The sequence below is a fragment of the Megascapheus bottae genome, chromosome 11, assembly GCF_031878675.1.
Source record: "Megascapheus bottae isolate mThoBot1 chromosome 11, mThoBot2.hap1, whole genome shotgun sequence".
Classification (NCBI taxonomy): domain Eukaryota; kingdom Metazoa; phylum Chordata; class Mammalia; order Rodentia; family Geomyidae; genus Megascapheus; species Megascapheus bottae.
The window spans coordinates 53,245,470-53,269,038 of record NC_143519.1 but is presented as its reverse complement, the minus strand read 5'-3'; the positions used below and the strand labels follow the sequence as shown (position 1 = coordinate 53,269,038).

At 43.4% G+C, this 23,569-nt stretch overlaps 2 protein-coding genes across 5 annotated transcripts in view; both read left to right on the top strand.

Annotated features, from left to right (window-relative positions):
- Alg5 (ALG5 dolichyl-phosphate beta-glucosyltransferase) overlaps window positions 1-10,047 on the top strand; it is a 28,239-nt gene extending 18,192 nt beyond the window's left edge. For all 4 annotated transcript variants that reach the window (XM_090342275.1, XM_090342278.1, XM_090342280.1 and 1 more), the window contains 3 exons: window positions 1,218-1,369; window positions 7,588-7,673; window positions 9,841-10,047. In XM_090342275.1, the coding sequence (XP_090198401.1) occupies window positions 1,218-1,369; window positions 7,588-7,673; window positions 9,841-9,956 (354 nt within the window). In that variant the 3' untranslated portion in view covers window positions 9,957-10,047. The remainder of the gene's footprint in view (window positions 1-1,217; window positions 1,370-7,587; window positions 7,674-9,840) is intronic.
- Window positions 10,048-21,366: 11,319 nt separating this feature from the next.
- The window catches only part of Smad9 (SMAD family member 9), a 65,621-nt gene continuing 63,418 nt past the window's right edge, over window positions 21,367-23,569 (top strand). Inside the window, exon 1 of the mRNA XM_090342274.1 lies at window positions 21,367-21,417. The gene's annotated coding sequence lies outside the window, so the exon portion shown is untranslated. The remainder of the gene's footprint in view (window positions 21,418-23,569) is intronic.

Below are 23,569 nucleotides of genomic sequence, written 5' to 3'. Positions count from 1 at the left end.
AAGACTCATCTCCAGTTAACCATCAAAAAACCAGACATGGAGGCATGGCTCAAGTGGTAGAATGCCAGCCTTCAGAGAAAAAGCTAAAGGAGAACACCCACACCCTGAGTTCAAGTCCCACTACAAGCACTTAACAACAACAACAATGGCAAAGGTAGAAAAGGTACCCTATTCTGTAGTGAGACATACCAACTTCCACATAGACCCTTAGTAGGCTGACTATAAATAACACAGCGTTCACCTTAATTATAGAGCATTTTAAGAGAATCTGTTTTTATTTAATTTGCCTTTTTGTGTATGTACTGGAAACTGTCTCTAGGGTGTCTAGGCTAATACTCTAACCCTTGAGCCACCCTCCCCCGCCCCACCCTCAGCCCATTTGTTTTAAATTCTGTTTTAGGGTAGTCGGTTTGTTATTGAGGTACTTTGTCCTGGTTGATCTCAAGTTCATCATAGTCCTTCCCTTGCCTCTACCATTAACTGGAAATACACGCAGGTGCCACCATTCTCAGCTTCTTTGTTTTGAAAATTTTCATTATGAAAGTCTCCAATTTAATTAATAATCTTTTATTTAAAGTCTGAAATGTTTAATGAGCAATGGAATATTATTTCTTGATATTATCAACAGTAAGTACTTGTAACAGCATTGAATTTTCAGACAGGCTCAAAACCTACTTTGATTTAATATTCTAAGTGTTACAGCACTGAGTCTTTCAATGTATTTGCTTATTCCTGGCTAGAGAGTGGGTTTTTCCAGGGTATAACTTTTGTTATATGTACTCTCCTATCCCTCTTCTACCAGTGTTCTTACAAGTGAGGTATCACATACCAGATTCACATCTTTTTTTCTTTTGGTAGTCCGTTCTGGAAACTCTTGTGCAACTGAAGTGTATGCAGGACAAAGGGGTATAATGTCTGTATGTGGCTGACATGGCCTCGCTCATAGTAAAGACACTTGTTTCCTCTCACTAGGCTGAAGTGTCTGAACCCTGGGGTAGAGCCTGTCTGGCTCAGCCCCCGTGGGGGGTAGGGAGGTTGTCGGTGAAGGTTCTGTACATTAACCTTGCCCCTGGCCTGTGAAGCCAGTGGAATATGGGTGCCCACGAGTCAGATGGGCCCGTGGATGAACTAGGAAATGCCCTGTCTAGAGCAGGTGAAGATTTCAGAATCCCCTGACAGGAAATGGAAAAGTCATTTCTGTTTTGTCTTTGTTTCAGCGTTCTTACTTCCGTACCCTTCTCATGTACGGGTTCCACTTTCTGGTGTGGTTCCTTTGTGTCAAAGGAATCAGGGACACACAGTGTGGGTTCAAATTACTAACTCGAGAAGCAGCTTCCCGGACATTCTCCTCTCTGCACATTGAACGCTGGTAGGTTTCTTGCTGCCGGGTGGTGCCTGGTCTGTTTGATCTCCCTGTAATGGGCAGCAGCCCTGTGTCTTCATCATGAGTGTCCAGATGCAAACAAAGCCAACACAGGTTTGTAAACAATCCCTGCTTGACTGCTTGGATCTTGTTTAGACAACACTCGAATTTGACGTGTGCTTTTAAAGTTACATGTTCACCTTAGTCAGATAATATCAAATGAGAAGAGGAAAATATCCATTACTCTTTGAAAAAAGAAGAGCACAAAACCATGGAACAGAAAAATGACCTGTTGTCTCTGCATCCCTCTCCTTCCTGATAGGAAATGCCAGGCCAGAGTTCTAACTTCTGACCTCTTCTACCTGCAAAACTTAGGCTATTCTATTTCTCTTCTCTCTGGCTTTTTTGGCCTTTTCCTCTTTTTTTTTAATTTTTTAATTTTTTATATTTTTTATTGTAATTAATAAAAGGGTTACATGATATTTGCCAGATAGAAGGTGCATTAATTCACATACATTGATACCCTTTCACATGTCTTGGTCCCCATTACCCTCCCCCCACCCCCCTATCTTGGTTTTCCCCCTTCCCTATCCAATTTCAAATAACCAAATACAAATATATCCAATAGATCAGATAACAAAGTGAGATACTGTAACTATGAGATAACCAAGGGACAGCAAAAGAGTTGAGAGATAACATAGTACATTAAAGACAACAAATGGCCTTTTCCTCTTAATCACGTTTTTCCCATCCTCTCCATCATCCCCGCCCTCCCATGCTGGGCCTGTGTCTCCTTCTTTCTGCATCTTACCTTTGCTTGGACAAGTGGTTTGTTGTCACCATCTCGGTCTCATTGTCTACTCCTTTTCTCTCCTATTACTCTTACGGCCATGTCATAAAGTGGTCTTGTTTGTTTGCTTTGCAACAAGGCTAGTTTTGAAGTCCTCATCTCAAGTGCTAGGGTTACAGATGTGTACTAACATACCCAGCACTACCAAGCTATTTTTTAATTGCGTAATATATATTATTAAATATATTTTCTAAATTGTGCAGTAGATCTCAAAAAAAAAATTTTACTCCCCGTCCCCATTTCCTATTTCCCTCAATTCCCAGCTACTGGTAATAACCTTCATTTGACACTCTACTTCTAAATCAGTTGTTTTAGATAGCACACATAAATGACATCATGAAGCCTATCTAGCTTTATTTCATTTAGCATGCTATTCTCCAGTTTCATCTGTGTTTCTTTTCTTTTTCTTTTTGTGGGTCATAGGACTTGAACTCGGCCTGGCTGCTGTCCCTGAGCTCTTCAGCTCAAGGCTACTGTCCTACCCTTAAGCCAAGCCCACTTCCCATTTTCTAGAGGTTAATTGGAGATAAGAGTCTCAGGTCCTTTTGTGCCTGGGCTGGCTTGCACCTTGAACCTTACAGGCGTGAGCCACTGAGTCCAGTTCTGTGTTTCTTTTCTAATGACAGAATTTATTTTTAAAGACTGAGTAATATTCCTCTGTGCATGTGTGCGTGTGTGTGTGTATGGTTTATCCACTGATGAACACTGAGGTTAATTTTTTACAACTTGACTATTAGGCATAATATCACAGTGAACATAGAACAAACATCCCCTGACGTCCTGGTTTCATACATTCATTCCTTCCAGGTAAAGATTCCAAAACGGGTTAGTAGATCCTTTGGAAATTCTCCTTTTAGTTTTTTGAGAAATCTCTACAATTGTTTTCTGTAATGATGGTGTTAGTTTACACTAGCAGAGTGTAAGGCTTCCCTCTCTTTCCCTTTTTTTCCAGTACTTATTTCCTTTTTTTTTTTTTTTTTGAAAATAGCTGTTCTAACAAATGGAAATGAGCTTTCACAAGTGAGTTTTATTTGTTTGTTGAGGCAAGGTCTGACTGTAGCCCAGGCTAACTCAAACTAGCCGTCCTCAGTACTGAGTTTATAAGCAAGCTCCTGTTTGTTTTCTGTTGAAACATGTCTGCAGGTCCCTTGCTGGCTTGTAATCTAAGTCTTGGCTGGCTTTCTATGGACTTGAGTTTCTTGTGTGTTTTGAGTATTAGCCTCTTCACAGATATGTGGCCTCAAGGCATTTCCTCCCTATCCAAAACTTACCCCTAGCCATTCACCCTGTGAATTTGATTCCTTTTCAGTTTAGTACCTTTTTCTCTTGATGTGGCTATTTTGTCGTTCTTCTTGCCTGTCCATTTAGGGTTAAATCTAAAACACCCAGACTAATGTTACATAATCTTCTGTTTTCTTCTGATGGTAGAACTCTTTGGTTAACTTTTAGGTACTTTTACTATAGGATGTGTGACAAGGGTGTCATTTTTTTCTCCCTTTTGCATATGGATATCCAGTTTTCTGAGCATCTTTATGTATGTATATTCTTCAGTCTTGTCTTCTCCCTATTTCTTCTGTTCTCTCTTGTGAACAAATGTAGAATTTTCCTGTTGGTCCTTAATTTGACATTTTGGTCTTCAGAGGAGATTCCTTTCATTTTATTTCCTTCAATTTTTACTTCTGCCACCAAATTGTTAATCTACCAATTGTTAATTGCTTTGGCTTTCAGTATGATTTTTTTAACTGAATTCTTGTCTCACTTACTGAAAACTCTGACATTTCATCCATTTAATTGTTTCTGTGGACCACAGGGGTTTTTTTGGTCCCAGTTCTGGGGCTTGAACTCAACCTGGGTTTTGTCCCTGAGCTTTAGTGCTTAGGGATACTGCTCAAGCACTTTTGAGCCACAGTGCCATTTCTGGCTTTTTGATAGTTAATTGGAGATGAGTCTCAACAAACTTCCTTGACTGGGTTGACTTTGGACTGTGGTCCTTAGATCTCTTGCTCCTGAATATCCAGGATTACATGCATGAGCCACCAACACCCCAGCTCTGAGAAAAAGTTCTTAGTGCCTTTGTCGTGGCACTGAAATGCTCATAAAGATCTGTGTGCGTGGGCAGAGTCTGGCTCACTGGTGAATTTCATTCTAGGTTAAACTAGCTAGGTCATGTGAGGAAAAACTCCCACCTCCCTTACCCCTTTGATTGGCCCCTTTTTCCAAAGGGAAATCCTTTCTCCCCTTCCAGGGAGCTCTGGACACAGAATTTACAGAATCAGGTAGGGAGGGGAAAACCTTACATAGGTGGTCAGAGACTTACTTGCTAGCCTTGCCTGCACCCTTCCTGGCAAAGGACATTTGAAGCTTCTGCTTCTTAAGCATCCTTGAGGACAGCCATTAGCTACTTCCAGGCTTCTCTTCTCCTGGGGCCATGTATCCACCGTCATCTCCTCTCTTTTTGTGTGTGTGGCAAGCAGGGTTTGGGAGCACACCAGGTCTGGGTCTGTATTCAGGGCCAGAGCACTGTTCTTTGGCTTCCTCCCCCCCCCCCCCCCCCAAGCCTTGCTCTCGACCACTTGAGCCACTTTGGAAAGAAAAGTCTCAAGCTTTCCTGCCAGGCTGGCTCTGCAGTGTGATCCTCAAATCTCAGCTTCCTGAGTATCAGCCATTTCTTCCATTCCTGTTGCTTTGGGTTTAGTGGGTTTCCGAAGGGCACGGGAGGTGGGTGTGTCCCCAAGTGCCTGTGTGCTCTGGTCCTCTGGGTATATCATTAAGGGATTAGCTGAACCAGAAACTAGTAACCTCAAGAAGCATGGTTAGGGATGCCTACCCCTCATTTGCAAGGTGGTTTGCTGCTGTAAGTAACTTGGTATTTTAGTTGAACTTTTCACTTTGGTAATACATCTTAATTATGATATATAGTGACATGAGCTGCAGTTTTTGACAATGTATGGTAGATTGTTTAATGAGGTAGCTTCTTTAAAAACTAGAAGAAAAAAACGGGGCATTACACCTGTCATCCTAGCTACTTGTGCAGCTAAAATTGTTGGTATACAGTTTGATACCATCCCAAGCAGGAAAAAAAAAAAAATTCATGAGACTCTCCCTCCCCTTCTCAATGAAGAGCTGGACATTGTGGTGGCATTAGGTTAGCTACCAGGAAGCCTAATAAAGGTAGATTGTGCCCAGTGTGCTCCAGAGCAGAATGTAAAACCCTGTTTCAAAAACAATTAGCAGACAGAATTGTAGCAGTGGTGTAAGGGTTAGAGCACCAGTCTTAAGTGAAAAAAGAGAGTGAGAAAGCCTGAATGTAAACTCTATTATTGGTGTGTGCACACAGGCACACAATCAATAAAAAGGAAAAAATAAAGACAGGACAAAAGGTGTTGCTTAGGAAACACAGGTGGACAGACAGACAGAAAGAAACTAACAAGAAATAAGGTGCAAGACAAAGACTTTGCCTTGCACTTTTTGTTTCTGCTTTTTAAATGTAAGCAATGGTAACTATTCAGTGTATATGTTCTCATTCCTTTTCATTCATTGTGTTTTTGAAGAGTCACTGGCTGTATACTGATTCCATTAGAAAAACTTATGATCTAATTATTCCAGTTATTGAATACTAACTCAGTCCACTAGCTAATATTTCAATAAATATTAGAAAGCTAAGTGCTAAGTACCTGGCTTACTTGCTTACTTCCTTACTCTGGAAGGATCATGATTTTACATAACAAGTTAACAGAACTTCTGTATAATCATTTTTAAAAACACAACTCACTTTTGTACATGATTTTATCATCTTGGCTGAATATTAGGATAAGGGGGGAAAACAGGTTTTTTCAAACCTCAGTCTCATATCTACTTATCCAAATACTTGGGGTTTAAGCCAGCTGCCTAATGGATGGTGCTGGCATCGTAGCTAGAGCAAAACAAATTCAGGTTGTCATCTAGAGTCAGAGACATCCAGCACCACAGAGTTTTAGATGTTTTCTTGTTGATGTTCTTGTCTTTACATCGAACTCTGAACATTTGAACCATGTTTTTTGCAGCTTAGCAAAGAGGGACAGGAGGAATGGGGCCCAATGATGAAAGCAAAGCGGTGACTTTCTTCAGAGACAGTCAGAAGAGCATAGAGCAGCTTTGGCAGTTGCTGTGAAAAGCAGCCACTGGCTCAGAAATATTATAAGCAACATACAGAAAACCCTGTGGGCCAGAATTCAGAACCTCTAAGGGAAGAAGATTTGACCTAAAACTAGGAGCTGACCAAAGAAGAGCTTTAAAAACTACCATGTCAGGCTGGGAGTTTGACCCTAGTGGTAGAGTGCTTGCCTAGCATGCACGAAGACCTGGGTTCGATTCCTTGTGTACCACATATATAGAAAAAAGCCGAAAGTCATACTGAGGCTTAGGTGGTAGAGCTCAAGCCTTGAGAAAGTCCAAGGACAGTGCTCAGGCCCTGAGCTCAAGCCCAGAGCTGGCAAGGAAAAACAAAACAAAAGACTACCTCATCATGGAAAGGATATGGGAGGATCCAGACTGAATGATTCTAACAGTGTATGTTGGACCCTGTATCCAGACAAGATGTCAAGCCAGGCACCATGGCTTGACATCTATAGTCTTAGACTAACTACTCAGGAGGCTGAAGCCAGCCTGGGCAGAAAAGTCCACTGAACTCTTTATCTCCAGTTAGTCACCAAAAAGCCAGAAGTAGACTCAAATGGTGGAGTGCCAGACTTGAATTTTAAAAAAGCTAGGGGGCGTCACTCAGTCCCTGAGTTCAGGCCCTGTTGCACACTCACACACACACAGACTAGTAGTCTAGTTCCTGTGTGTATACTTGGCCACACCAAGGAATACCTCAGACTAGGCCATAGCAGTCTTTCTGTCACTTCCATATTGTTTCCATCCAGAACAGCACAGGGAAGGTCACATGGTTGTGTTTTAGAGGAGAAACTTCAATTCTTTGGTGGCAGGAGATAATAATTGAGCTCCTAGAGTTTCGCCGACTTCTGCTTTCTGGCTCTCTGTTCTGTGCCTTGACCCAGGCAAGGTTGTAGTTGAAAACCATCCATCTTGCACATTTCTAGGATGAAGTTTTCTCCTGGAGCCCAGAAGGCGGTTGTCAGTTCTGAGGGTTTCTGAGCGGTGGTAAAGATACAGCATTTCCATTTAAGTGTTATGTAATGACATTAAATAGCTCATTTGTCTTAAGTTTCCTGAGCTGCTCAGTGTTCACCTATTTGACCTTCTCTGCGAGTCTGATCTTTCGCTTACAGTACCAGCCTCTGCCTTGTAAGCTTTAAAACTTGCCAAGGTAAGGATTGAATTATGTTCTCTTTGTCCTTTTAAGAAATAAATATCAATATGTTTTCTATTTCAGGGCTTTTGATGTAGAACTGCTCTATATAGCACAGTTCTTTAAAATTCCAATAGTAGAAGTTGCTGTCAACTGGACTGAAATTGAAGGTGAGTCTAATGTGTGTATATCACTGATCTTAGGTCAGTGAAGGGCAGGAGGGCAGGTATCTCAGAAAGTATGCTGGCTTTCACATTTCCCAGCCCACTGCCCACCTCCATCTGCTTCTTCTGCATTCCACTCCCTTCTTGGTGTCTTGAGTAGGCGTCCTACCATGGCTAAAATGAACATAAGCCAAGCCTTTTCCAGTGGGCTGTATCCCAGCTGTCCATTGTTAATGCCTATATGCCACTAGGCAAAACTAAAGGAGTTGTAAGTATGTATATGTCAGATGCCCACTGTTTGTTCAGAGCCTTTCCATCCACTACCTCTTTTTTTTTTTAGACATATATTCACTACCTTGCCAAACATGATTTTGAACTCATGGATTCCAGCAGTCCTCCCATCTCTGCTACCAAAGTACAGAACCACTAAATTTGATCTGATTCTGCACATGTCTGCAAAAATGTGACAGCACTCTCGAATCTATAATAACTGCAATTGACCATAAATCTTAATCATTCTTGTTCTGAAAAGCTTACCCAGCTCTGACTGTATCCATTTTTTAAATATGCTCTAGTGTTCTCCTTTTCTTACCTTAGAATGAATCTAAATAATTTGATGGTGTGAGAGCAGCAAAGACAATCTGATGGGGAGTTTTTCAAAGTCTACTTCTCCATGGGCATAGAACTAGTCTCAAGCAAGATTATACAAATTAGGGCAGGGAATTTGGCCTAGCAGTAGAGTGTTTGCCTAGCAGACACGAAGACCTGGGTTCGATTCCTTGGTACCACATATATAGAAAAAGCTGGAAGTGGTATTGGGGCTCAAGTAGTAGAGTTCTAGCCTTGAGAAAGTCCAAGAACAGTGCTCAGGCCCCGAGTTCAAGCCCCAGGACTGGCAAAAAAAAATAAAAATACACAAACTATATACTTTGGAAGGATTCAAACCTCTATCTGTCCCTTTCTTAGAGAGTCATGGTTAGACTAGCCCTTTGGTGTTCTGGTACCCTGAATCCTACCTATTTAGGACAGAGAAAGGTTAGGCACCAAGTCTAAAGAAGGTCTAAAAGGGGTGGCACCTTTAGGGTCTTGCTAAATCAAACTTAACTGCACCGTTACTCACCTAGAATTAGATGACTAGAAGGAGGGGAACCAAAGAGTTATTGCAGATTGACTATTGATCTGTGCCACTCTAGGTCTAACAGAGACACTGGGAAACAACCGGATAGGGGCGGGAGGCCTCGAAACCCATGTTTCCCTGTCATGTTTATGCCATTTGCTTATTTACACTGCAGAGGTGATTGTAGATACCATTCTAGAGGGGGCTCTGGAATGAAGAAGGTAAGTCCTCTGGTTAATCATACAGAAAGAAATTAATATCTACAAAAGTGCTTTAGTAGTTACTTTGTAGAAGAAAACTATTATGAATTCAGAGCAGTGCCAACACGTTCTTTGAGAATGAGGTATTACAAACCTTCTAATGAAATTACAGACCTTCCTCGTGCAAGGTGTCCACATGTCTGCAGGTGTCACATAGGTGACGCTTGTAAGAACCCACGGTAGCGCATGAGTCAGACAGCAATGTAGATGATGTGACTTGCAGGCAAGAGGTCTGGAGAGAATAACCGAATCTGACCCTCAGTACTGCTTCTCACCGTTCAGATTGGGGCATTTGTGGAAGTGTTGTAGTCCCCTGTGCTGTAGTATGGGCTGTGTGTGGTCATTGTTCAGCAGTCTTCATGTTGCACCCTCCTAGAGCCCATCCTTCCCTAGACTTCTTCCTTCCCTACTGCAGGGCCTCTGACGTGGTCACACCAGAGCTCCTCCCAGTCTCTCTGTACTCCAAGAATCTCACCTTTGATTTCGTCCAAAACTATTCACTTTGGCTTTGAAACGTTTGAAACATGTTAAATCACATCAAAATGCTAGAAACGTGCAAAGATCATCCATACCTTCCCTTCCGATAGACTTCTACTCAGGCTGGCTTTGAACCAGAATCCTCAGGCATCTGCCTCCTGAGCTGCTAGGAATACAGTAATGAGCTACCAGCACCCTTCCTTTTTATTTTTATTTTATTTTTTTTCTTAAACTGAGGATCTAATCCAGACATTCAGGCATGTAGACAATTGATCTAAGTTGATGCATGGTTCATTTATTTCAATTTTCTTGATTGCAGGTTCTAAATTAGTTCCGTTTTGGAGCTGGCTACAAATGGGCAGGGACCTCCTTTTTATACGACTTCGATATTTAACCGGAGCCTGGAGGCTGGAGCACACTGCGAAAACGAATTAGGCCTCCGGCAGACTTGGGTTATATGCTTATCTATCAGGGTCACGTTAGTTCATTTGAAACTAATGTTTTCAATAAAGTGGGAATAAATGAACTGTCCGTGTCTGTCTTAGGATAATGTTAGAGAATGAACTACCATGAGGCAACTTTTTATCTTGAGACAAAAATGACTTCTGTTAAAGGCATTTGTATCATAGGCCAGATTTTGTACTGCTTTAGCAATTTTGTTGCAGTGAGTCTAAGAAATATGTTAGACCGAAGCAATTATTCTCATTCTGAAGTGCCTGCAATTTTTTTGGGGGGGGGGCCAGTCCTGTGGTTTGAACTCAGGGCCTGGGCACTGTTGAATGGTCTCAAGGCTAGCGTTCTACCACTTGAGCCCCCGCACCACTTCTGGCTTTTTCTGTGAACGTGGTACCTGGGAATTGAACCCAGGGCTTTGTGTATTCTAAGCCAGCACTCTACCATTAAGGCACACATTGTGCCACACAATGTGCCTGCACATTTCTTATGAACTTAAGCATAAATCACAATTATAACACAAGCACAGGTGACTCGTACCTGTATTCCTACTATTCAGGAGGCTGAGATCTGAGAATTATAATTCAGAGCCAACTGGGGCAGGAAAGTTTATGAGACTCTTATCTCCAGTTAACTGCTCTGAGTTCAAGCACCAATCAGCATAGAAAAAAAAATTAATGAAGGAGAAAGAGAAAGAAAACAAAAGGCCTGGGAGTTTGGCCTACTGGTAGAGTGCTTGCCTGGCATGCACGAAGACCCGGGTTCGATTCCTTGGTACCACATACATAGAAAAAAGCCAGAAGTGGTGCTGTTTCTCAAGTGGTAGAGCTTTAGCTTTGAGAAAGCACAAGGACAGTGCTCAAGCCCTGAGTTCAAGCCCCAGGACCAGAAAAATAAATAAAGAAAAAAGAAAACAAGTCAGTATATAAACAGATGGAAAAGCTAAACCTTAGTTCAGCAGTTTGAATAATAATAGCACCCTGGTCCTATTTCAAGTATTAATAAGCCTTTAGAAACTAGAAGCCACTTTTTATGCAAATTAGTATCCCTAGCTCTTTCCTTATATAGTAAACATGTAAATGATGATTAAATTAATAAAGAAACTTAATTTGCTGATAGATTTTAAGAGCCTTTAAGCCACTTAGGTGAACACAGCAAAGCAAGGCTTATGGGTGTAGAAAAGTAAATAGAACTACCATGAGCATTTATAATAAGAATGTGATGTGTGAACCTTAAACCAAGATTAAGATCCTTAATGAAACTCTTAAGGTGATGAAATGATTAATTTTTGTCCTTTGTAAGCACATGATTAAGATGTATATTTGAGTGTCAATATTTCCTAACGACTAAAGTTTTCTAGTATTACTTTTTGAAGCACAGATTCACCTAAACACCGAATAAAATCTGAAGTAATCTGAACGGAAGACAGTTTAATGTGATTTACAAGGCTTAGTAGCTTAATGAGCAGCAATAACAAAAGTGGAAATGCTGCCCTTTGTATGTATGTTCGAGTACTAGGGCTTGAACTCAGAGCCTAGCCTTTATCCTTTAGCTTTTAAGCTCAAGCCTGGCACTCTACCCCTTAAGCCACAACTCTTCTTCCAGATGGTTGTTAGGGCTTTTTTGGTGTTAACTGCAAGTAAGAGCCTCTTGGACTTTTCTTTCTATGCTGACTTCAAATTGTGATCCTCTGTTCTCAGCCTTCTAGTTGTTAGGATGATAAGCATGTGCCATAGGCTTCCTACTGTGAATGAACTGTGATCTGCATTTTCCGTTTTCCATTGAGATAAATCTGGTCAAGCAATGACTGTGCTGATAATAAGCATCCACATTTACTAAGTAAATGACTAGGCATATACAAATAACATGCCCCAATTACACCAAAAGCCAATAGTCGAACTTCTATTGGAATATAAAATTACTAGTGTCTAAGTGAAATTGACAGAATAATTTCATTATTATGAGACAACTTGATTGTTTCTGCCCTTTTTTTTTTTTTTTTTTGTGGCTCATGGGTGTTGTCCCTGAGCTCTTCAGCTCAAGGCTACCACCCTCCCTTTGAGGCAAGCCCCACTTCCCATTTTCTAGAGGTTAATTGGAGATAAGAGTTTCAGGTCCTTTTGTGCTCGGGCTGTCTTTGAGCCTTGATCCTCAGATCTCAGCCTCCTGAGTAGCTAGGATTACAGGTGTGAGCCATCCTGCCCAGCTCTGCCTTCTTATTTAAAGACTTTTTTTCTTCTGGTAATTGGGGTTTGAAGACAGGGTTTGATACTTACTCAGCTTGCTTGCTCAGCTGGGGCTCTGCCATTTGAGCCATGCCTCTAGCCCAGCATTTTTTTCCTGGTTAATTATTCATGGAGTTTGTGGACTTTCCTGCCAAAACTGACATCAAACTACAGTTCATATTTCAACCTCCTGAGTATCTAGAGTTATAGGCATAACTCATCAGTGCCTGGCTTTATAGAATATTTATATTTAAAGTTTATCTTACTTGAATCTCACATGGAATAGTAATTCTTGACATCTATAATTGTGTATCTCCATATGGCTTTGTACTCTGGCATTCATAGTTGATTTTCTAGTTCAGTACTCCTGGGATTTGAACTCAGCCTGAGCACTATCCCTGCCCTGTTTTGCTCACGGCCAAAAGGCTCTACTAGTTGAACCATGGCTCCACTTCCAGCTTTTCTGGTGTTTAATTGGGTCTTTCTACCTGGGCTTGCTTTAAACTGTGATCCTCAGATCTCAGCCTCCTAAGAAGCTAGGATTCCAAGCAAGAGCCACTGGTGCCTAGCTTAGAATTCCTTTAAAAATAAAAACCTTATCTTTTAATTTTATTTGTTTCTCTACAGCATCCTAAACTATGATTGCTCAAAAAAGATTACTCAGATGATTATATGACACAATTTCAATTCATTTGTCAAAAATAATTACATGAAGGAGATTATCCATTTTATGGACAGCTTAATCTCTGAAAGAGCAGTCTAGCAAATGGCTTTGTTTTATGCAATCTCAAGAACATCAAATCCACGAATTAACTTTATTTTGTCAATCCCTTCTTATGACAATACTCAACTCACCCATGTTCTAGACTGGTGTCCAGAGTAAAACTGTAAGGAAGGACTGCTGTCCTCATGGGCATGTACTAAGTCCTTCCATCTCACAGAGTACGTATGGAGTGCCTAGCAGAGCCACATTAAAATGGTGTCAAGGCCAGGCTCCTGTGTTCCTGCCTGTAATGCCTGTAATCCTGTTTACTCAAGAGGCCAAGATCTGAGGCTCACAGTTTGATGCAGCCCAGGCTGAAAGGTCTTCCAGTTGTGCTTCCTTCTACCAGCCTCCAGGCATTTACGATTTTTTTTTGTTGTTGTGTTTTTTTTTTTTTTTTTTTTTGTGAGTCCTTGGGCTTTTCTCATGGGTAGCGCTCTACCACAGCATCACTTCTGGTTCTTTCTGTGTATGTAGTACCAAGGAATCAAACCCAGGGTTTCATGCATACTAGGTAAGCACTGTACCACTGGGCCACGCTCCGGACCCCGTGTTTAGGATTTCAACATGAGAAAATCTGGTGTGAGCCCTTAGTCCTTTAGCACATACAAATCTACAAGAAGCCTAATTTTTAATTTTTTTAGTTTAAAAGTTTAAAAAGCAAAATGAGGGCCAGGAGCATGGTGTGGTGGTGGAGTGCTTGCCTAGCATGCACAAAGCCCTGAGGTTTGATTCCTCTGTACCACATATAGAGAAAAAGCCAGAAGTGGTGCTGGGGCTCAAGGACAGATCGCCAGCCTTGAGCAAAAGTGTTCAAGGATAAGCTGGGTGCAGTGGCTCACACCTGTAATCCTAGCTACTTAGGAGGCTGAGATCTGAGGATCACTGTTCAAAGCCAGCCTGGGCACTAAAGAATGTGAGACTCTTATCGCCTATTCATCACTAGAAAATGGGAAGTGGGGCTGTGGCTCAAGGGGTGGTAGCCTTGAGCTGAAGAGCTCAGGGACAGCGCCCAGGACCAGCGTTCAAGCCCCATAACAACAACAACAAAAAGTACTCAAGGACAGTGGACAGTACCCAGGCCCTGAGTTCATAGGACTGTTAATAAATAATAATAACAGAGTTAACTTTCTGATGGAAGTCAGTTTGATTTGTACATTTCTCTCTCCAGTTCCTTTAACATGCCTGCTACTTGCCCAGGAAATGACAAATCATCTCCACCCCACTCCTGCCACATACATGCTGCACACATAAGCACATGCATGCACGTGTCTACACACACACTGTTTTCCCAAAAGAAGACCAAAGGCAAGCATGGCATTTTCCTGTAATGCTTTTTGCTTGGGAAACCAAAAGTCTGATGTGAATCCAAGCCAAGAATCTATTCCTCTGCATTCTTTCTGGCTTTTTTCTTTTGGCCAGTCCTGGGGCTTAAATTCAGGGTGCTGTCCCTGAGCTTTGTGTTCAAGACTAGTGTTCTACCACTTGAGCCACAGGACCACTTCCAACTTTCTCAAGAGTTGTTTACAGTCTCATAGACTTTGCTGCCTCGGCTGGCTTCAAACTGCAAACCTCAGCTCTCAGCCTCCTGAGTAGCTAGAATTACAGGTGTGAGCCACTGGTCCCCGGCTCGCTATCTTCTTTTATTCCTAGTAAACCTTCATATATTTAGCATGTAACATTTATCATGTGTCTGATATATTCTACCTGTTAAAATTAGAAATGGGACACACTTATTTTTTTTGTTATAATGCTAAAGGAAAGGAACAGATTCGTTTTATTTATTTTTGTCATGGGGTTTGAGCCCAGGGCCTGGGTGCTGTCCCTGAGCTTTTGTGCTCAAGGCTAACACTCTACCACTTCAAGCCACAGCTCTACTTCCAGTTGTGTGTGTGTGTGTGTGTGTGTGTGTGTGTGTGTGTGTGTGTGTGTGTGTTTCTGGTGGCTAATTGAGATCACAGTCTCACGGCCTTCCTGCCCAGGTTATCATCGTTATCATCAAACCACAGTTCCCAGATGTTAGCCTCCATAGTAGCTAGGATTACAGGCATGAGCCACTGACTGCCAACCCATGAAACTCTTAACTACAATTATCTACTAAAAAAGCTAAAAGTGAAGGTATGGCTCAATTGGTACAGTGCCAGCACTGGGCACAAAAGCTCAGAGACACAGAGTCCAGGCCTGAACTTCAAGCCCCAGGACCATTACAAAATGAGGATCATGACTAACTGCAGAGTGCTTGCCTATCACGCATGAAGACATGGGTTCAATTCCTCAGTACCACATAACAGAAAAAAGCCAGAAGTAGGGCTGTGGCTCAGGTAGCAGAGTACTAGCCTTGAGCAAAAAAAAAAAAAAAAAAAAAAGCTCAGGGACAGTGTCTAGGCCCTAAGTTCAAGCTGCAGTACTGGCAAAAAAAAAAAAAGGATCAAATAGGATATTCAAAAAGTAACAGTAGATAAAAGGGTAATACCAATTTTAAAAACATCTACTTAGAAAAAAATCAGAATGGGAAGGCAACGGCAACTTACAGAATGGTGAAGGCAAAAAAGTTGCATACATCTATTAACAGGATAATACCCACCCAGACTATAGAAAGAATTCGTAAAACTCCACACAACAACAGAACATAAAAATAATCAGAAAAAATAGGCAAAAGGTTGGAATAGATAATTCTCCGAAGACATACAGTCAACAAGCATATAAAGAAGTGAAGTTCTGTTTCTCTCATATAAGAGGTTTCATCCTCAGTATGAGAGAAACAGTGGAAAAGAGAAGAAACAGAGATGCTGAATGAATCAGGAAGTCTGTAAAACTCAAATTGCTAGTGAAACATGGCTCACAAATATTTTCTTTGGCCTTCATCTTAATAACAGATCTGGTAAGTTGGCAATGTTTTTTAAATTGTAAGATTTTCCACAAAATTCTGGAACTCTGTTATCTCTTACAATTACATCTTCATTTTCTCAGGGCAGAAGCAGGCTGTAGCTATATTTTCAGCTGTTTCCTTCACTCTCCACCCTTCGTAGTCAGGCAGGTCAACATGGACTTTCCATGTTAACTTTCCCTTCCTGATCCCAACCAGAAATATCTGCAGTCCTGCTTTTGTAGAGAGAAATCTTTTTTGTGAGAAGCCAGGCACTGGTGATCCATACCTGTAATCCTAGCTACTCAGGAAGTTGAGGTCTTTGGATTGTGGTTCAATGCTAGCCTGAGCAGGAAAATACATGAGACTCATCTCCAATTAAATCACAGAAAACACAAGAAGTGGCACTGTGGCTCAAGTGGTATAGTGCTAGCCTTGAGTAGAAGGAGCTCAGAGACAGTGCCCAGGCCCAGAAGACAAACCCCAGGACCAACAGAAAGAAATAAGGAAAGAAAGAAAAAAAAGAAAGAAAAAGAGTGAAACTTGGGAGGAGCTGGGCTCTGTGGCTTATAACTATAATGGGAGGCAGAAATCAGGAAGATGGAGGTGCCAGCCAAGGCAAAAAAAAAAAAAGTTCTGCAGATCTGATCCAACACAGAAAAGCCAGGCATAGCAGCATGTGGTAGCACTGTCATTCCAGCTACACTAAGAAGCAGAAACAAGAGGACTGTAGTTGGCACTGGTGGCCCATACCTGTAACCCCAGCCATTCAAGAGACTGAGATCTGAGGCTCAAGGTTGAAAACTGACTTAAACAACAGTAAAATCCTTGAGAGTCTTATCTCCAATGAACTAGCCCTGGCTTCACAGTGTGATCCTCAGATTTCAGCCTCCTGAGTAACTAGGATTATAGGCATGAGCCAACCACTAGTACCTGGATTCCTTGGGTTGTTTTTTGTTTTTTTAACTCAAGGCTGACATTCTACCACTTGAGCCACAATTCCACTTCCAACTTAGTCTTACGGACTTTCCTGCCCAGGCTAGGTCCTCAGATGTCAGCTTCCTGAGTAGGATTACAGGTGTCGGCCACTAGTGCTCAGCTCTTTCTCTCCTCTCTCTTTATTTGGGATATGTTTCATTCTGTTTGCTGCTACAGATACATTGCAAACCTCCATCTGTCCTCTAAACACCTTCCTGATATTTTTATTACCACATACCAGTCATGTCATTCACAAAACAAATATTTATTGAGCACCTACTCTGTGCCTTGCATTGTTCCAGGCTTCGAGGTCACAGAAGTAACTGGACCAAAAAAAGTGTTGGAGGTATGGTTCAAGTGGTAGAACACCAGCATAGCAAGTGCAACAGCCTGAGTCCCAACCATAGTACCACCCAAAGTAAACCACTTGTCCAGTTCTACTTAGGCAGAATTTTCCTGCTAAATCAAGATAATTTGTCACCATTTTATCTTCTAGTATTTATTGACAATGAGCTGCCATGTGATATTCTTTTATTTTTTAAGAGAGATTGGATTTTTTTTTTTTTTACTTTTGCCAGTCCTGGGCTTGAACTCAGGGCTTGCGCACTGTCCTTGGGATTTCTCAAGGCTAGCGCTCTACCACTTGAACCACAACACCACTTCCGGCTTCTTTTCTATGTATGTGGTACTGAGGAATCGAATCTAGGTCTTCTTGCATGCTAGGTAAGCACTTTACCAGTAGGCCAAACTCCCGGCCCTTTTTTCTTATTTAAATAACTAAGCTAATGGTTTTCATAGAAAAAAACAACAACTAAGAAATTGATGTGCAAAACCTCAGAATATTCTGCACATAATAGGCCCTCTCAGTTGCCTGTGTGTTCTCAAAGTAGTGCCTGTTTGGAGTGCTTGGTGAGAGCGAGTCTGAATTCCAGCATACCCTCTGCTAGCAGGTCAGCGGCCACAGGGCTGTGCCCACCACACAGAGAGAGGTGAGGGGGCCAGGATGTCAGCATTCATACTTACCTCTGGAGGTGTGGCTAAAATCTGGCCTCTGTCAGCTCCTCCCCCTGCCTACTCCCTAACAGAGGAATACACAGTGATAAATATCAGTTTATCAAGTTTAGGGAAAACTAGTGCTCTGTGTCCGCAGGGCTAGTCAAGGCACGTGATGCTTAGGGAAGTGTTCAGTAATGAGTATGGGAGGAAAGATGATTTCCCAGGGAAGTACCGGGAGGAAGCAGAAAAAGTTCGGAGTGAGGACAAGACACTGAAATGGAAGGCATATGTGGCCTTGAGTGAAACCTTTATAGCACCAGATCAAACACAAGGTACAAGGAATGTATTAAGCAGATGCTCTGTGCTCTAGATGACTACAGACTGTGCCACAATCTTGTTTATGTTCTCAAGTCATCTTCCCATCACTGTGACAAAATACTGCACACAAATTAAAAGGAAGAAAAGTTTACTCTGGATATAGTTTCAGAGATTTCGTTTGACCCTGTTTCTTTGGGTCTATGGTAGCTGTAGAGATAGCAGTAGGTGCTCAGCAAAGAGTACTGTTCACTTTGTAGCTTCTGGGAAATAGAAAGGAGCCAGGGGATGTGTATTTTAAAGGGCAATAGTGAGTGAGGGTGTTACCTCATCTAAAAGGTTCCATCCTCTCCCAATAGTGGTACAAACTGGAGACCAGGCCTTTGACATGTGAGCCTTCAGGAACATTTCACATCCAAACTAAACAATAGGCACATGGTGAGAGTAAAGATAAAGTCTCTGGGTAAGAAAGCTGCCTTTCTTACAGCAGGAAGATCTTATTATTGTTGTGGTTTTGAGGTCATGAGCCAATCTCTTACTGAAGTTTCCATCAAAATCACAACTAGGGGCTGAGAGTTCAGCCTAGTGGTAGAGTGCTTGCCTAGCATGCATGAAGACCTGGGTTCAATTCCTCGGTACCATATACATAGAAAAAAGCAAAAGTGGTGCTGTGGCTCAAGTGGTAGAACTCTAGACTTGAGAAAGCCCAAGGACAGTGCTCCGGCCCTGAGTTCAAGCCCCAGGATTGGGTTGAGTCTGGTTCCTTGTTCTTTTTCTGAAACCCAATGCTTTGCTAGGAATTCTATTAAGCAGCAAAACTGCAGCGCAACAAGAAACCATGGAGCAAGACAAAGCCGAGACTAGAAATTTCATAACCAGAGCATGTCAGCATCTGAACAATGGGATTCAAGACAGAACCTTCTTTTCCAGGGTTCTCTGCTTGACCTTGGAACTCACCAGATCTTAATGTTCTTCTGGATGAGTTAACTTTCTATTTTAGCTTTGAGGAATATAGGATGGGAATATGTATTAGGAAATTACATCAGGAATTAGATCTGCTTAACCTTTGAGGCAAAAAAAAAAAGTCATCAGAGTACAAACATTTCCTAAGTAAACAGAACTATGCAGGAAAACGACTATGCATACTGTGCATGGTGTCTTTTCTAAATGCAAGTCCTGCTAAGGGCCAGGAGAATTCTGTGAATAAAGAAATAAAAGAGTCCATGCCAGAAGCACGAGCCAGCACTGCAGAGGTTCTGGTTTCTTTCCTCTGTGCTTGTGTCAGAAAAGGAAATTGAGTGATGGAGTCATTTCTCTCTTTAATAACATAAAAAAAAAAAAAAGAAAACCAACCAATCCAGCCACAAGGTACCATTCTGAGAGCTGAATTTAGTTCATTTGCAAATAAAGTGCACATCATGTATAATCCTTAAAATACAACCCTTTAGCAACTTTTATGTACCTCCAGGGCAATCTCCATCCTTATACCTTGCTGGGGCCCTAAGTATGTCAGGTGTAAAAAAAGATTTAAATTTGAAGTTAATACATTTGAAGTTAAAGCTTGCTACTTTAAGATTCCACCACAGTGTATTTTAAGCAAGGTCATAGTTCAATACTGATGGTAAAATAATGTCACAAAGTACAACACTTTAAAAATAATGATTATTTTGGTTTATTTTACTTTGTACTGGCACTGGGGTTTGAATTTAGAGCCCTGAGCTCTTGCTTTTTTTCTTCTTCTTCATAGAAGCCTGGCACTCTACCACTTAAATTACAGCTTCCCTTCTAGCTTTTTGCTGGCTAATTGGAGATAAGAGTCTGGGACATTTTTTTCTGACTGGGCTAGCTTGAAACCTTGATCCTTGGATCTCTACTGAAGTTAGGATTACAAGAATGAACTGCTAGTGCCTGGCATGCAGTGATTTTAGAATTAGAAAAAGCAGTTTAAACTCAAGGCCCTTTGTTTACAGTTCAGAGTCACAAGGCCTCCTGGAGCCCCTTTTGTACACAAGAGCAAGTCAAGATCTTCCTCTGTGCTGCACCTCTGCTACAAATGCCCTTTCTGTGAAGAACTGAGGCCCGATGGGAAGGGAAGGCCATCAGTTAAGTGGGTGGCATTTTGGAATAAGTTCTGGGAGTCTACAATGACCTCAAGAGGTAGGAGGCAGCCAGGCGGTGGAGGTAAGAAGGTTGTACATTAACATTTGCTGTGTGCCCATGAGGCTGTATCTTTATTAGATTAGATAATATCATGTATTATATGCTTGAGTAAGGAAATTACAATTCGCATAATTACATGACTAGTTCGAAACACTACTCACCACTCAAACTGATTAGATTTCCTTCTGCCCGTGCCAGTGCAAACCAATTGGCACTGTCACGGTTGTTGTGGATCCCCTTTAGAAGAGCAACTAGCCCACCAGTGCCTGTAATTCTAGCTAGTCAGAGCCTGAGATACTGAGGATCAGGGTTTGAAACCAACAACTCTTATCTCCAATTAAACCACCAGAAAGCTGGAAGTGGAGGCTGTGTTTCAAGTGGTTAGCACCCTAGCGCCCCCCCCCCCCACGCACAGAGAACAAATGACAGTAACCTCCAACAGGTCAGAAACATCAGCACCGTGCTAGTGGGATTATTCCAGACGGTGGTCACGGGCTTGTATCCTGGTCCTGATAAACCATCTTCCTTTCTCAGTCTCCAGCTGCTGCGTGAAAAAGTTTCAGGTAGGTGGGGATGGGAGAGATCTAGACCAGGCCAGGCGATCCCCCCCCCCACTCCCGCCTCCCTGGGCCGCAGTGGCGGACAGGGGGTCGCGCGGGAGCCTGGGGGCGCATACTCAGAGTTGGGGTGCCCAAGCGGTGGCCCATCGTCGCGGGTGTCTGCAAGGCCCTCCCGCCTCCGCCGCAGCCGCGGGTTTCCGCGCACGTGGCTGTGCGGTGTCGTCCTCCCCACGGGCTCCGGGGGCGGCGGGGCGGGGCGGGGGGCGGGCCCGTGCGCTGGGCTCCCTGGCTGCTTTCCAGCCCGGCGCACTAATACGGGCGATGAGGCTTCTCGGCTCCAGTCTGACTGACGCCGGCTGGGGCCGCCGCCGCCGCCGCCGCCGCTGCAGCCGCTGTCTCGGTCCCCGCCGCCCCGCCGCCGCCGGGCCCTGCAGCGGCCGGGCGCGCGCAGCCAGGCAGTGAGTGCGCGGGGCGCGGAGCGGGCCGCCCCCGGAGACCACGGCGCGGGGCGGGGGGCAGCCGGGTGTGGGGAGGGTGGTGCGCGTGGGGAGGTGAACCATGAATGGCATCGTGGGGACAGGTAAGCAGGGATGCGCGCGGAGCCTGTGCGTGGGCGCGCGCGCGCGTGGAGAGCTGAATTTCTCTGGCAGTGGGACATGTGTGCGGTCCGTGTGTGTGTGTGTGTGTGTGTGTGTGCATGCGTGTGCGTGGCTTGGCTCGCTCTTGTGCTCTTCATTCCTGCCGACTTGGAGTGGGGAGGCACGAGGGGATGTGGGCGAGGGACCGGAGGGGACAGCGCCGGGGACCCGGGCGCGCCGATCGCCGGGCTGGGGGTGGGGGACCTGCGTGAGGATGCGGTCCCGCGCGGCGGGGGGCGGAGGCCGGGCAGAGCGGGGGGGCCCCCGGGGCGGGGACCGGGGTGCGCGCGGGGCCGCCCGGCCCCTCCCCGCCTGCACCGCATCGCACCTCGGGGAGGACGCGCACCGCCACCGCGGAGCCCAGACCTGGAGCTGAGTAACTGGACAGCCAGCGGGCGTGATAGATAAATAAGGGGTGGGATGGGGGAGTGGGGCGGAGGGTCGTTAATTGGGACTCCTGGCTTTTAAAACTCTCCAGGGTCCATTTGGCCTGGCTAGACTACTGGTTTGCATATACACTGCCACACTTGGTATTACCTTCGAGGCATGCAAAGTGAGAGGGGTTAAAGAATAATAATAATAAAAAGTAAGGAATGTTGTTCAAGTGTCTCCGGGCTTGTGCTCTGGTTGTGTCAGAGGCGGAATGTTTGTCTTTTCCCCGGCCTGGCATTCTGTGCCAGCACTGCGCAGAGATGGGGGGGGGCGAGCTGGGGCGGGGGGGACAGATACAGGAGACTGGCTGACGCCGGCTTTGTGATGGAAGGATGGCTGATGGCTGATGAGTCTCCTCCTTGGAGGTCTTCCACCCTCCTTCCACCCTTGACCCAGGGAATGTGAAATGGTAGTTTGCAAAAAAAAAAAAAAAAAAAAAAGAGAAAGAAAATAAATACTCTTCGGGGCTAGAATGGGGACTCCTCTACAGACTGATGTGGCTCTGGTTTGGGGAGCCACATGGTATATAAAATCCAAGGGACTGCAGACCCCATCGCTGTGCATGGCCTGAGCGCCAGTGCAGCGACTGGTTAGATTTCCTGGGTGATCTGGAAGTGTGGTTGAGCAAGCATAACTGTAAGGGGGGGGGGGTGTGAGTCAGGTTACCTCATGGGCACTAAGCAGAAGTTTTGCACATCTGTCCCAGTGAAATGTGACTCATGATCTCCTGCTCGGATGGGATGAGGGCATCTGCCTGGAGTTGATATTTGTAAAACAAGAAATATGTATGTAAAAGGGAAGGAAAACTGAAATAAAATCCAGACACTCCAAACAGACAAGAACTAGAGCAATTAAATCTCTCTAGGCTTGTAGAAAACCACCAATACGGTTCTGGATCGCCTGCAGGTTTGTGCAGATGAGAAATGAACGTGGTCGTTGATTTTTTTTTAAAAGAACGTTTTAAGTGTGATAAAATGACAGAAGTTATAAATAATATATCGAAAAAGTAGCTTTATGGATATAATCACCTTCTTTGATGGCAAGGCAGTTTTCTGCAGCACAGCCTCAGGCTTCGAGTCTTAGGACTCAAGTAGCGAAGTTTTTCTGCTTGACTGGCTGTCTTTGTCAGGTTGTTTTTCATGTGGAGATCTGTGGTTTCCAATCAAGGCTATGCTGAAGAAAATGTCAAAGTAGTATCTTGATCAGAGAAACCTCACTTTTCTCAGAAGTGTTTACAGAAAGTCATAGATAAATTTTAGATTACCCCACCCACAAATGATTTGATAGCGGCCTTTGGAAGTTAGCATGAGCTATTTGACTTTCCCTTTCCATGATCTTTTTCTCCTATGTATTCCATTAATGAACAATCAGAAAACAATTGCCAGTAACAGCAGGATGATTACAGCATCTCTGTTTATAGACCTGGATTCAAGTTGGAGGGGGAGAGATGAAAAAAAAAAATGTCTGTTGTTCCTTTGCTTTTTAAATGAAAGATTGCTAAGAATAGATAATAGAAGTGAGAATAATAAAGTTTATTTACCCTTTTTATAAAGGCCCATTCTCAGTCCAGACCAGTGGTTGGCGACTGTAATCCCAGTTGTTTAGTATGCCAAGACCTGAGGATCATGGTTCAAAACAAGCCTACACAAGGAAGTCTGTGAG